We start from the raw sequence: 15,716 nt of genomic DNA, 5'->3' as shown, positions 1-15,716 counted from the left end.
TTTGTACAAAAGTCAGTTGATGTCACCAGGACCTGGTTTTTAATTATCTTTATTTATTTACTGGTTAGAGACAATCAGAAATTGAGAGGGAGGGGCTGATAGGGAGAGAGACAGAGAGACATCTGTAAAATGTGCGCTCAGCCAGGTGCGCCATCACCCCCACCCAGGACCTGTTTTTAAAAAAAAATTGTAATTTATTTATTTCCCTTTTATTGTCCTTGTTTTTTTTTATTGTTATTGATGTCGTCATTGTTAGATAGGACAAAGAGAAATGGAGAGAGGAGAGGAAGACAGAGAGGGGGAAAGAAAGATAGACTCCTGTAGACCTGCTTCACCGCCTGTGAAGCGACTCCCCTGCAGGTGGGGAGCTGGGGGCTCGAACCGGGATCCTTATGCTGGTCCTTGTGTAACCCGCTGTGCTACTGCCGATCTCCCAGGACCTGGTTTTTATCCTTTCATTGTGCAACTGCTTCATACTGTGTTGCCTCTATTCTTCCCAGTAGGTGGCAAAATGGCTGCAGAATTCTCCCTTCTCTTCTGATAGACTTAACACTTCCTCTAAAAATAATGCTTATTTTCCTCAGACTCAATTACTTGACTAGAGAAATGTGTTGGGGTGATTGGTACAGACGTGGGCTGCATGTTCCATCCTGGTGGTAGAGCTGGAACTCTACAGAGGCTTTATGGACTAAAACTGGGGCATGGGGTGTGTTACCAAAGAAATAGTGGGATTTTGCTAGAAAAGAAGAATGCTGAAGAAACAAATCATCAAAGTTACCACAGTAGGCTTATAGAAAGGAAAATAAGTTATTTGTGTCTTTGCTGTAGTTTTGCTCATTGACATTTACCAAGAATTGAAAAGTAGCTATTGGAATGGCTCTGTAGGTTCAATGTATTCCTCCTGAATAATTTTAAATAGTTACTTTTATCCAGCCTCAGGCTAACTATCAAACTCAAGCAAAATAACTATAGTTGTGTGCCCCCAGGAACATGCCTAGTGGACTTCCTACCTTTCTTCTGCCCTAAGACCCCTAATCTCATTTGCACTATTCCTACTTTTTGCTTCCTGTTCATTAACCGTTTTGTCTCATGTTATGTCCTGCCACCTTCCATACACCAAGTTGCAGATGTTACCATGATTCCTTCCTGACTTCTTTGGGCAAACAAACAACCTCACAGTATGTCCTGGAAGCTCACCTCTCCAGTGCTCCATGCCACTAGGGAGAGATAGAAACAGGCTCGGGTATGGATGGACCTGCCAACACCCATGTTCAGCTGAGAAGCAATTACAGAAGCCAGAACTTCTACCTTCTGCACCCCAAAAACAATCTTGATCCATACTCACAGTGGGGAAGAAGTGAACTCCAGCTCTGAACTCCAGCTCCATCAGCACCTGGAGAGAGAGGAGGGAAAGGAGAAGGACATTTGGATGTAGTAATGTTGTCATGAGTGGCTTGGAGGGGAAGAGAGGACTAGACCTGGAAGAAAAAGGGGACAATTATGTACAAAAGTAGACCGTTGTAGAGATGATAGTTAACCCGTGTCTGCAACCTTAGGGGAACTGTGATGGCTTGCAATGGGAAAACTGGGGATTCAGAACTCAGTTGGTGGGAACTGTGTGGAATTATACCCCTATTGACATGTGATTTTGTAAATCAATATTAAATCACTAGTAAATTTTTTTAATGTTAAAAATAAATAAATTTAATTTATTTCTGTACTTTGAGATTGTCACCATCTCCTCCTGGTCCATGGTGAAATTTTTAGTTTTTAAAATGAAGAACTTAACATTAGTATCTTCAAATATGTATTTTTGTTTTACTTTTAATTTTATTATGTATATAGCACTTTGTTCATGGAACTGGAAACTAGCTCTGCTAGTAGAATGTGAGACTTGAATGTCTGAGGGTACTGGTTTGATCCCTGGCACAGCATCTACCAGAATGATATTCTGGGGGCCAGGTGGTGATGCACCTATCTAAGCACACACATTACAGTGTAAGGACCTGGGTTCAAGCCCCTGGTCCTCACCTGCAGGGGAAAGTTTCATGAGTGGTGAAATAGGGCTGCAGGTGTCTCTCTGTCTCTTTCCCTATCTCCCCCTTCCCTTAGTTTCTCTTTATCTCTGGCCAATAATAAATAAATAAATAAATAAATAAATATTTTTTAAGAAGAATGATACTCTATTCATGTTCTTCCTTTTCCCTTCTCTTCCCTTCCCCTCTCCTCCCCTCCTCTTCCTCTTTTCTCTCTCTCTCTCTCTCCCTCTGTGTGTGTATGTGTGTGTGTGTCACTCTTTCTGTTTCTTTCCTTTCATATGAAATAAATAAATTGTTTTTAAAGATTCATTGTTACATTTTTGTGAGAGAGAAAGCCTAGAGTACCACTTTTCTTAGTGGTGCTGAGAATTAAATCCAGTGACTCAGGCTTGTAAATTCTGCACTTTACTGCTGCTGGATCTCCAGATTGCTTAATTTTGTCTTCAGTGAAGATCTTTAATAAAATGCACATCTTGTTCGACTGAACCTTTCCCACAGTACAAAGCACAGTCTGCTATTTGTTGTTGATTGACTTAGTTTCTGAGTTGTAAATGTGATGAAAACTCTTGTCCAGTCCATGCTGGGTTTATCTCTCTAAAAGTACCTCAGTTTTAAGGCTCTTTTGACTTTGCAAAAAATGCTCTAGAGACTCCAAGTTATATTAGGAATCGGTTGGACTGAGCTTTTCTCACCTATTCTCACTCTGTGGTTATTAAGTTACTGGAGGAAATTGAGTGATGAAGTTATTGTCCTTGATTGCCTATCATAAGGGCATTGTGTCACAGCTCCTTATCTTTGTGGTTCACAGGTTGAGTTTGAGTGGCTGAGACAATTTTGGTTTCAAGGCAATCGATACACAAAATTCACCGATTGGTGGTGTCAACCCATGACTCAACTTGAAGAAATGTGGCAGAAGATGGAAGGTGTGGTAAGTATACTGCAACCTAATTTGCATGGGGAAATGCATATTCAGCCTCTCAGATTCACCTAGTTATTCTTGATAAGGTTGATATGGTACTACTTTTGGCAGTACAACCTCAGTTCAGTGCAATAGGCACTAAGTACCTCCTCACATATGAAACATCATACTAGACATATGCTGGGAATTGACAGCAAACAATGTAACAGACATATCTAAAAGTAATTCACATTTTTATTTGCACCTTGCACTATTCTAAGTTTTTCCTGTGTTGACTTGAAAAATTCATATGGCAGTTCTTCTTTTTTAAAAAAGTTTTTATTTATAAAAAGGAAACATTGACAAAACCATAGGATAAGAGGGGTACAGCTTCGCACAGTTCCCACCACCAGACTTCCGTATACCGTCCCCTCCCCTGATAGCTTTCCTATTCTTTAACGCTTTGGGAGTATGGACCCAAGATCATTGTGGGATGCAGAAGGTGGAAGGTCTGGCTTCTGTAATTGCTTCCCCAAATACGGCAGTTCTATGAAGTGTAGAAACTGTTAGGAGGCAAAAGCCACTGCATAGAAAAACTAAGTACCTCTCCAAGGTCACAGAGTAAGTGGCTGAGTGAGATCTGAAACCATCTGGGCCTTTGGCTTATTCTCTTAACCACAACGCTCACTTTAACAAGGAGAGAGACATGAATGTAGTCAGGTGTTACATTAACTGAAGCGAAATCTTTATATAATAGAAATTTAAAAGAAAGAATGAAAATATCACAGCACAGAGGAAGGAGTATTAAATTCAGATCACGGGAACTGGGACTGTTGAGGAACAGCAGATATGGCTTTGAGGGACTTTGGATGGGAGGAGGAGAAGGGTAAGAGGAGACATTTCAGAAGTAAGGAAGTACAGTACAGCCAGAGTAAAGAATTCAAAGTCTGTAGTAGAAAATGTAGCTGGATCTTAAGGCCTTTAACTTGAGGCCATTTGGGAGTCCTGAATTATGTCTTAATTTAAATAATAGTTATCACAACAAATGCTTAGGTGATATTCATTAACTACCAGACACTATTCTCAGGGTTTAATTTTTAACCTTGTATTGCATCTAGAACATAGGCACTGTCCCCTCCACATCCCCCCACCCCCATTTTATAGAAGAAGAGACTGAAGCATAAAGGTTTATGTAAATTCTTCTTCCTCCTCCTCTTCCTTCTCTCCTTTTCCTCCTCCTTCTCCTCCTCCTCCTCCTCTTCCTCTTCCTCCTCTTCCTCCTTCTCCTCCTTCTTCTTCTTTTTAACCAGAGCACTACTCAAGACTACTCAGGTCTGGCTTATAGGGTGGGTGTTGGTGGTGGGGAGGGGTGATTAAACCTGGCATGAGAGTCTCTTTTTATAACCATTATGCTATTTACCCCCTCCCCACGCCTGTTTATGTAACTTGACTTCAAGATGATACAGCTAAAGAGTGGGGGAGCTGAGATGTGAACTCAGGAAGGTTTGATGTAGGGCTATACCCTTTGCCACCTTCGGGTTCCTCAGCAAACATTTGAACTTGGAAAGGGATAAAAACGTGCTAAACTCTGGAGATTGCACTATGGCACAGACTTTGAAATGTACTGGAAACAATAAGCTAATCTGTGCAAATTGGTTGTTGTTGCTAATCTCTATTTTATAATAATGAAGGTATCTTGGTGCAAGTCTGATTGAGTATCTGGATCAGAATTTAAAAGTCCTTGCTTTTCACACATCTCCACAAATCACACCATGTTGTCTTCATGGATATGAGTTTAAGGAAGGAATATGAAAATCTGTCTACTAGTTTACCAACACTACCACAAAATGGTATTTCTCCAGAGACCAGAATCAGTGCAAAACTGAAAGTTTTGACTAATTCTCTTTAGTGAGTCTTATTTCTAAAATTAGCCTGGGTAGAATGTGCTCTGTTTTTATGAACTGTATATATTATAGGCAATCCCAGTTTCAGAGATTGCATTGTTATTATATAAATCTAGTTTTGGTCATATACATATAGCATTTTTTTTTTAACTTTCTGAACCTTGACTCTGGAACATAAACTTGACTTTTGGGTTATAGTTTAAAAATGCTGAATTAGTTGGCAAATAAACAAGAAAGATACTCTTTGATTTTTGTAAAATGTTATTTCTGTTGATCGTGTTTAAAAAATTATTACGATGGGTGGTGGCACATCTGCTGAAGCGCTTGTATTACAATGCTCAAGGACCCGGGTTTGAGCCCCTGACCCCCACCTGCAGGGGGAAAGCTTTATGAGTGGTGAAGCAGGGCTGCAGGTGTCTCTTTCCCTCTCTATCACCCCCTTCCCTCTTGATTTCTGGCTGTCTCTATCCAATAAATATAATAATAAAATTTTTTTAAAAAAATTATTATGAAACAAAGTAAAAGAGAGAAAGTGTCAAAGTACTGCTCAACTATGGCATAAGGTGGTACCTGGGACTGAACCTGTGGCCTCTGGGGCCTCAAGCATGTCAGTTGGTGCTATAATAGTCTGAGATATTTCCCTGCCTCCAAAGTTCCTTTTTTTTTTTTTTTCCCTTTCAAAGTATAATATATGGTATTGTGATCTTACTGGTGAGACTCATTATGCATTCTTTTAAAAATTTAGTTTCCATGTTTATTTTTGTTGGGTGGTGATAGCACCTATCTTATATGGAATTTATTATTATTATTATTTACTTTATAACTCTTGTGTAAGAAATAAGAAAAAGAATAGCAATCTTGGGAACTCTCCAGCACTCTTTTCCTTGTAGTCGGTATGGCATTACTAAAGTGACCTGCGTGAAATCAATGGCCTCAGTGTCTCTCTTCATCAAGCCTCAGAATGGTCATTATCAGCAGAGTGCAGGGTTTTTTGTCAAGAAAAAAAAAGTATGGGGGGGGTGTTACTTCAAAATTAATTCTAAGCATTGTTTCTAGCCTTTTTACTATAGTAATTCCTTTCTGATATTAGAAGAGACTACTCATTGGAAAGTATACAGTATTGTGGCTCTGTTAGTGCATGCCATCTGGTATTTGTGTATTCAGGGTGGAACTGTTGGCACTAGTTTTTAAATTAGTCTGTACCAGTCCAGTGTGTATTTTTTTCCACTTGCAAGCAGTAGGGGGCAATGTTGAGCTACCAGTTTGAGTCCCTGATATCTTAAGTCTTTCAGGAAAATGCATACCATTAACTGTCAAGAATTATCCCTGTTGCTTCAAGTTAGCTGTAATCTCCAAGATTCCATAACACAGGAAATCAGTTGTGGGTTAACAAATTCAACAGCAATGTAACATAAAAAAGTGCAGTTGTTGGTGCACATTTGGATTCTATAGAATTAGATTAATCTCAATGGCATTTCAGAATATTTTCACTCTGCTTCCAGAGAATATATTACTCAAAGTTATTATCATTTCGATAAATGATTCTTCTTTATCTTTATCTTTTTTATTGTAAAGTCATGTGTGTCTTGTGGAAAGACTTCTCTAATTAATGTATTCTGTCTGTTCTGCAATATAGCATCGATCTCTTTTTGGCAAGAAAAAAAAACGAAAAACCTCAGGCAATATGTACATTACTTTTCACCTTTTGCTTATGAGTAAAGCAACCTTTGACAGCCCTTGTACCAGGGAAGAGACTGGTAGTGTAATTTCCCTCTGTCTTTGTGGGTTTTTTTTTTCTACACTTTGTGGTTGGAAAATGTAGTCTCAGGTAGGATATAACAGAGGGATGGAAAATGAGCTTTGAAATCTCATTTCGCCCATTAATGGTAATTGCTTCACATGTCATAACCAGTCACATATTTCAAAAAGTTTAGTCAGCTGTCTCTAAAACTCCCCTAACCTCTATTTCTCATGCCTTGTTCCAGCAAGCACCATTTTTTATCACTGTTTATTCTTGCCATTTCTCTCCCTAAGGATAGTTTTACTCTGTGCATGCTCTTGTGATGTAAATGTTAAACCTTATATTTGAATGACATTCTGATAAAAATATCACATTTCCCCTGAATATTACCTCATGAATTCATGAGCCATTAAGCCCAAAGCAACATAACCCTTTCTTATAACCCAGGAGTCTAGCCTAACCTTTCCTGTCATCTTTACTCCTTACTCAGGAAGGTATTGTGACACTGTAACACTACTAAAATATGTGTACAGTATTTAGGGTTTTTTTTAGTCAACCTTCCCTACACACACACACACATACACACACATATCAAAGATTAGCATATTCTGAGTAGACTCTTTGGGATAAGAAAGAGTTACCATTTGAAAGAAACTGTAAAAGCTTTGCTTTCTGGGTAAAGAAAATATGAAAAGCTGAAATCTCTTGTGAGGTGAAGAAGTCTTGCCGTAGCCAGAGATTCAATGGATAGGCCATTCGTCTCCCAGGGTCTGGTATCGCGCTTTGCAAAACTGACATTTATTTTACCTATAAAAATGTTTTAACACTATCAAATGCACAGCGATACAGAAGAGAATGCTGGGTGTGATGTCCTCTAAATTGATGACATTTATTCATTTCATTTTAACCTTAAAAATAAAGGTCAATTTGGTATAATCCAGTGGAGATATTTTGGAATAGTTTCCAGAGTAAACATTTCCAGAAATGCTGATGATTTATATATTTCAGAAAATTTTTGTCATTGCTTTCCTTTTATTTTCTTTTCATTTTTTCTTTCTTGTAGAATAGAAAAATAAATCCTGATCATTGTGATTGTTTTGAATTGCATTTCCTATCTTGACACTTCCTCCTGCTAGGATAGCAGTGCTCACTTACGCGGCGGTTGGCCTTAATAACCTTTATTGACTTTGGTGGGAAGAAGCCAAGACTGGATTATTTTAATGTATCCGTTTTGAAACCATGTAAAACACAACATATAATTATGTTAGGTAAGCTATAGGTTGCATTTAATTCTACCCATTTATGTTAAAATCTGGCACAAGAGAGCAGAGAGAAGTGGAAAATGAGTAGGTGTTTTATTTAATACAGTTACCAGTTTCTTGTTGTTAAATTTTAAGAGAGAAATGTACTTAAGAAAGTAAAGGTGGTTGTCCTTTACCACTTAGTTATAATAGCTTAATTTTAAGATGAATCATGCCTTTTTCCTTCTTGTCATTTTGGCCTGGGTAGATCATGTAGGAATGCTCATGCCAGGATGTCCACTGCTGTCTGTTTGAGCCTTCTGAGTGTAGGTTACACATTTGTGGGGGATGATTGAGCTGAGAAGCAGCAGTTTGTTTGTTTTTAGAGAGATTAATGAAGCTATCATCACAGTGCTTTAGATTAAATTCTTTGTAATGGTATGGCGGGACAAGATTCCTTTTTCATACCCCAAAACACACACTAACTGCATTGGCATTTGCTATCATATTATTGTTCAATTAGCTAGATTGATTTTAAACATTCTTCTAGGATTAAGAGTCGTGGGGGGGCAGAAGATGATATAAATATCCATGTTCTTCATATTTATAGTGAAGCCACCAATTTTTACATATGTGTATTAGAGTGCTTTGTGTATTAGTTTATTGCGTACTAAATTCTATTGACTGCCGTAATGCTTACTTCCATTTTTCAGAGATATTTCTGCTAAAGATGAAGAAATTTAGGATCCTCTGTGAGATGTCTGATACTTTTGTATTAAAATTAAAATTCCCTTCTCCCACTATTGACAGTCGAACAGTTCAAAGATAAGAACAGAGTAGAGGTGGGGAATAGTCACAAGCACGCAGTAAGTCAAATCTTGGAGCAGGTACATAGACACTGAACTTTAAGGACCTCTATGTTTAGCTTTGGAAATTTGGAAGAAAAGGTAGTGGTGGCGGGCGGGGGAGGGGGGAGTTCCCTTTTTACCACATCGATATAAAATCCTTGGCTCACATTTTTTATTATCTGAAATGTGCTCGCTGAAGGTTAAGTCTTCCCATTCTCCTCTCTACTCACTGAGCTGCTCTGATTCCCCACAGCTGTATTGTTCTATTAAGAGTAAAACACCTGGGGGGGTGGGTTGTCCATGTAATTTAGCAACGGATTTCTAACAGATCTTGAATCTTTCTTTGATTGCTTTCTAATTTTTTTCTCAGAGTTTTCCAGTCCCCCATCCCCTTTAGTTACTACAGACTTAGTAATGAATTTTTAAAAACTTGTCCTATATCCTGTCTTTTTGGAAAAAAAAATTACAATTCCAAGAGAATTCAGGCTTAAGCCTCAGAAGCAGAATGTGCATCCAAAGCACAAAGGACTGTGTTTACGATTCTCTTTGAAGTGTTTTTGCAACTGGATAAGGAAAATTTTAGGAACCGTCTGATAGCGTTCAGGGTAAATACTTAAACCCCTTTAGAGAATTTCACACACAGATACTGTGCAGCAGAAAAAAGGGATACTTATGTTTCTTAAAGCTGCTACAGCCTACAGCTTTGTACTTAAAGACAGAGGTGTTGAATAGAATTCTACTGAGGATACATCCAGTGACAATATCTCCAGGAACATCAGAGCAAACCAGTGGGTAGGACTTTCTGTTTTTAACCCTTACATGAGCTGTGTGAGAATGAGCTTTATTGGTACCAAGTACTAGGATGTGACTGTTACATTCCAAGAATGTTAAGTGGATCATTCTAGTGCCTCAGCTCTGCACACAAAAGGAACATCGCTAAAAATGCTGGAGATGGTGAGACACAGTGACAAGAGCTAGAAAATTCCAAATGAAAGCTTGGCCACCTCTCCTAAATCCTGTTAGTATGGAGAAGAAAAAAGAAAAAAAAAAAACTAGAATAAACAGCCAAGGCTTATGTTTTAGCCTCTGTTTCATAAGCATTAGCTAAATTTTGATTCCCTTTCTGAACACACACACACACACACACACACACACACACCTATTTAAAAAAAAAAAAAGACAGGTTCTATTGTTTTAAGTAATTTTAGCTTCACCAGAATTCAGATTGATGTAAAGGTGTGAAGATCTTGATATCTGTCCCTGGTGTGCTATTGTAACCTTGGCTGCTGGAATTTATTTTGGCTTGCTTTAACTTGCATTACAGATGTGAATTCAGAAACCCTTGTACCAGAATAGATGATCGGGAATTTCCATTTTTCCTGACAAAGAAAATTGTGTGTGTGTGTGTGTGTATATATATATATATGCCTATTTCCATGGAGTTGGAGTGGGTTTAATTAAGGTCTGATTTGTCATATGTTATTCTAATTGCATTTGAGATATTCTAGAAGAATATCAGTAAAGAAGGATAAAGTTATATTACAACATCAGCTGTCCTACAGTTTTGAAAAGGGAGCAAAGTTTTAAGTGATATATACCAATTATTGGGAACATTATTACCAAGATTTATTTTGGATTTCCCTCACCCCTCAATTGGTTAGTGACTAGACCTTAAGATTGCTACCTACTGAAGAAAATTGTTATGATGATCAAATAAGGAAGCTTGTAAAGTATAAAATATTATGTACTTGAAAGGCATCAGTGACCGGTGGTGATTTAAGGAGGAAGTGTAAACAAGTCACCCTCCTGTGTGGAATTGTACCCCTCTTATCCTACGGTCTTGTCAATCATTATTAAATCAATTTAAAAAATCTTAACTTGGTAATTTGACAGAGTTTCTCTTATTGAATGGCCCTACGCATACATTTATTTATTTATTTATTTATTTACTTATTTATGGATAGAGACAGAGAAATTGAGAGGAGAGGAGTTAGAGAGGGAGAGAAGGAGAGAGATGCCTGCAGCACTGCTTCACCACTCCTAAAGCATCCCCCTGCAGGTGGCGACCAGGGGCTTGAACCTGGGTCCTTGTGCATTATAATGTGTGCACTTACCCAGGTGCTCCACCACCAGGTCCCTCACACATTTTTTTTTTTAAAGTCCTAGAGCTAAAGTGATCCATAACACTTTGGATTTCAGAGCTACTCTGGCAATGTTTCTACTGTGGGCTAAATACATTGGAAAACTGGAATTGGAATCTTTCTGTGTTTTGCAAAAATATCTCTAAGAGAAATGTGCTTCAAGTGCCAAAGTGTGACTTAACCAGAGAACTCTGGAAACACATTTAGTTCTCCCTTTCTTGCTCTCTTCTTATTGACATTTGCAAATGAATGACACTACCTACCTTTTTTTCTGTACTACTACAACTCATCCACTGCTCCTGGCTGCCATTTTAAAAAAAAATGTGTGTGTGTTGTGTATGTATGTATATAAATATATATATATTTGTTAATTTATTTTTCTTTATTTATTATTGGATAGAGACAAAGAAATTAAGAGAGGAGGGAGTGATAGAGAGGAAAAGAGACTGAGAGACACCTGCAGTACTGCTTCACCACTCATGAAGCTTTCCCCCCTGTAGTTGGGGACCAGGGACTTGAACATGGTTCCTTACGCATTGTAATGTGTGCGCTTAACCAGGTGTGCCACCACCTGGCTCCTCTGGTGGACATTTTTAAAAACATTTTATTGTGGGGATTAATGGTTTACAGTAAATACAGTTGTTGGTACATGTGTAAACTTTCTCAGTTTTGTGCAATACACTCACCCCATCCTAGGTCCTCCTCCACATCATGTGCCAGGGCCTGAAAGCTTCCCCCCACACCAGTGTTTATTTTTTCCCAGAGCACTGCTTAGCTCTGAAGGGTTTATGATGATGTGGGGGATTGAACCTGAGACTTTGGTGTCTCAGGTATGAGTGTCTCTTTGCCTAATCATTATACTATCTCCCCCTCCAGAGACACCATAGCACAATTCCTAAAGCTTCCCCTCTAATGGTGCTTTCATGTGGCCACCCAGGACTTAAACCTGAGTACTCACACAAGGTAATATATGTACTTTACCTGCTTCCCCCGCCTGCCCCCCATGGCCCTATTTTAAACGGAAGGAAGCTGAGGTATGTTACCTTTTGTTGTTCCTGAGAGAATCTCTGTGATCATTTGTAAAACATATCCTTAGCACCAACTTTTCTTTTAAGCACATAAATTATTTTTTTGTATTTACATGCTTTCAGCCCATCTGGAGCCACCTGTGATAATATCATTTATCAGTTTTTCCTTGATATGAATCCTCTCAGATAATCTTCGACTTGTTTCTGACTGGTTGTGAAAATTAGCTCTCAAATAAAAATCAGGAGTTTTATGTTAATATTCACAATTAATTTCCAGTGTGTTGAGACATAATCTGCTTTCATTATAAAGACTTGGAACAGTTGGTAGCTTGATAGTATATGTCCCTGATACTTAAATATTATTAATTTAAATGAGCAATTATGAAACACCTAGAATTATGCATCAGATCTTCTTTAACAGATGTTGGGGGACTAAGAGGGCTTGTATTTTATTTAATGTCATAAACTTTTCATGCATTAACAGTGAATTTTCTAACAGTTGGAAGTGGAGGCATATGCCAGTGCCTATAATAAATTATTTTTCTTACAATGGAGTCTCCAATTTTATAGCACTGGAACAGTAATTGGGAAAGGTAGGCTATATTCAGCCCTCCTTCAACAATATGTATCTCATAATTTGCATATTCAAAACCAAATTCTTTCTCCCATACCTTATTCTCTCTATTAAACAGTTTTATAACTTGGACTGTATTTGCCCAGCCCATACCTCACAGTTATCTTGATTTATCAGTGGATCTAGTTAAATATTTTTTCTCCATATTCTATGTGTGATTAGTAGTCAGTTATTATAAGATTAATTATAAGATTACAAGGTGTAGTTCCACACCATACCTACCACCAAAGTTCTGTGCCCTCTCACCTCCCAACAATAAATACCATAGTTCCTGTAAAGTCTTAGAAGCACTTTGTTTGCTTCTCTTTCTCTCTCCCTCCCTTCTTTCCTTTTTTCTCTTTTTTTTTTTTTTGCAAGTTTGTGTTTATCAGATCTCTTGATCCCATATATAAGTGAAACCATCTAATAGTTGTCTTTCATCTCTTTAATTTTTATTTGTGATTACTAATAGATCACAAGATAGTAAGATTACAATGTAATCTTACACCACACCACACCCACCACCAAAGTTTTTTATATCCACCCTTCCCAAAGATGACCACCATAGTTCTCACAAGTCTTACAACAGTTTTCTTTTTCTTTTTTTTTATTTTTAAGTTCATGTGCATCACATCTCTAAAGTCCACATATGAGGGATAACACCTGGCAGTTGTCTTTCATCTCTTTACTTATTTCGCTAAACATAATCACCTCCAGTTCCATCCATTTTATTGCAAAGGACACAATGTTGTCTTTTTTTGGGGGGGGAGTAGTATTCCATAGAATATATATATATATCCCATAACTTCTTTACCCAGTCATTTGTTGATGGATGCTTAGACCCCGCTACTCCCACAACCCACACATGATTTTTCTCCTTTATCCTGCTTCACTAGCTTTTCGTCTGTCTTTGAAACATGCCCAGCTAGCCTCCTGCTTCAGGGTCTTTGCATTTCTGTTGCCTTAGGAATTTTTTCCTCTCTGCTGTTTTCATGGCTTAGTTCATTCAAGTGTCTCTACTCATGTCACTTCTTGGAAGAGGGTTTCCCTGAACGAATTTAAAAAAATATATTTTATTATTCATTTATTTTAGACAGACATAGAGAAACTGAGAGGGATGGGGATTATAAAGAGGGAGAAACAGGGGGTGAGGGGTGGTGCACCTAGTTAAGTGCACATAGTACTAAGTGCAAGGACCTGTATAAGGATCTAGGTTTGAGTCCCCCCAACTCTTCACCTGCAGGAGAGATGCTTCACAAGTGGCTAAGCAGGTCTGTAACTATCATTTTCCCTTCTTCTCTATCTCCCCCTCCTCTCTCAACCTCTCTCTGTCCTATCCAAGAAAATGGAAAAAACAAAATTTCCAGAAGCAGTGAATTCTTAGTGTGGGCACTAAGCCCCAGTGATAACCTTCAAAAGAAATTATATATATATATATATATATATATATATATATATATATATAGAGAGAGAGAGAGAGAGAGAGAGAGAATAACAGAGAAAGAATCACCTGCAGCACTACTTCACCATTTGTGAAGCTTGCCTAACCCCTAACCCCCCCCCACCCCATCACACACACACACACACACACACACACACACTGAAGGTGGGGGACTGTGGGCTTTAAGCTGGCTCCTTGAGCATGATAACATGTATTCTGTACTGGGTGCACCACCATCAGGCCCCTCTGACCAAACTGTTTCTCACAACAGATAATACATTGCCCCATTCCTGTTTGATCATACTGGTCTCTACTATCTACCAGGATATTGTCTCCCTCTATTTGATATAATCCTGTTAAGGCAGAGACTTTGCTTTATTCACAATTATTTCCCCACTTCTACACCAGCATCTGGTAATAGTAGGTGTGCTATTCTTGTTAAAGAAATGAATGAGCGTGGGGTCAACAGACCAACCCTGCCATTTCCTCACGCTCATGTTAATCAGTAAGGCCTTCAATAAGTTCTTTTCAACTTTTTACATTTTTCTGAAAATGTTAGCTCCAGCTTAACAGATATTTTTGCTTTAATTTTACTTTTAAATAAACACAGTCTGTAGAGATGTTCTGATAGCAATCTGGGAGAAATTGGGAAATATACCCTGGTGACAACAGCAATCCTGTAAATCATCATAAAGTGATACTAAAGTTAGGAAAAAAAATAAAACAAACACAGTTCTCACAATAATACCCTAAAATATCTTTGACACTAAAAAAAATAATGTCAAGAACACAGATGTATGAGAATATCCTGTTTCATACATTCGGCATATACTCTCAGATTGAACCATCTGTATTCAACTTATACAAATAGGAAGTCTTTTTTTCAAAGGAAAAAAGAGAGGGAACATACTAAGTAGCTGATTAGTTTTTCAGTGTAGCAGTGCTCCTAGACTTAAAATCATGATGTTTTGTCTTGTTGCATCTTTCATGTTTTGCATCTCCCCGTGCTTGAAAACCTCATGGCATAAACTTGTCATAAAGTTAAATGAGCTTTCCAACAAGAATTGAACTTTCTATTCCTAATTTCCAAAGTTATTTAGTAAAAGCAGCATATACTGGACAGGTTTTGGGCACACATCTAGGAAAATCTCTGAGGAGTAAACTGACTTCCGCTAGACAAGCTGAAAACTGATTAAAATATTTATTATCCTTTGGGTATGCAATAGCTTTTGATGATGGAAGGCATATTAATATTCATCTTTGCTGCTTGTCTACACTTCAGACAGATCCAAGGAAAGGATGTTCAGATGACCAGTTTTTCTTTCCTCACCAGGAGTCCTTGAGACCCAGTACAGCTTGGAACCAAGAAATGCCTTGTGATGTGATCAAGCTCTTCCTCTGAGGGTTGGGAATGGGGGGTGGGGAGGGAGGGATGCAAACCAGGAGAGAGAGACCTTTGGACTGGAAAGCTTTAAAGGATTACTACTTTCTCACAGGAAGTCTTTTGCTACAACAAAGGGAAAAGTTTAGTTATGATTTTATAAGCAGGACTGCTGTTGCTATTTGAACTTGTGTGACCAACTTGGCTCTTTGAGAAAAGTGTTCTTACAAAGGATTGTGGAGCAAATACTGCTGGAGAATTTTAAAGACTCACCTCGCTTTCTCCCCTCCTCCCTTATCTTCATTGAAGAAGGAGAGAACTCAATTGTGTTTGATGTGGATATCCAGATCTAGTGCCATCTTTCTTTTGTCTTAAAAAAAAAAAAAAAAAAAAAGCAAACCTCCGTCGTCATACCTATTGTCAGGAATAAGAAGCCCAAAG

The 15,716-nt window shown here is 38.2% G+C and overlaps 1 protein-coding gene across 1 annotated transcript in view; it reads left to right on the top strand.

Annotated features, from left to right (window-relative positions):
* FTO (FTO alpha-ketoglutarate dependent dioxygenase) overlaps positions 1-15,716 on the top strand; it is a 403,968-nt gene that overhangs the window by 107,613 nt on the left and 280,639 nt on the right. The window contains exon 7 of the mRNA XM_060172141.1: positions 2,848-2,967. Within this exon, the coding sequence (XP_060028124.1) occupies positions 2,848-2,967 (120 nt within the window). The remainder of the gene's footprint in view (positions 1-2,847; positions 2,968-15,716) is intronic.

This window comes from Erinaceus europaeus, chromosome 2, assembly GCF_950295315.1.
Source record: "Erinaceus europaeus chromosome 2, mEriEur2.1, whole genome shotgun sequence".
NCBI lineage: Eukaryota > Metazoa > Chordata > Mammalia > Eulipotyphla > Erinaceidae > Erinaceus > Erinaceus europaeus.
The sequence above is the reverse complement of the archived record's forward strand: the minus strand, read 5'-3'. Positions and strand labels throughout refer to the sequence as shown.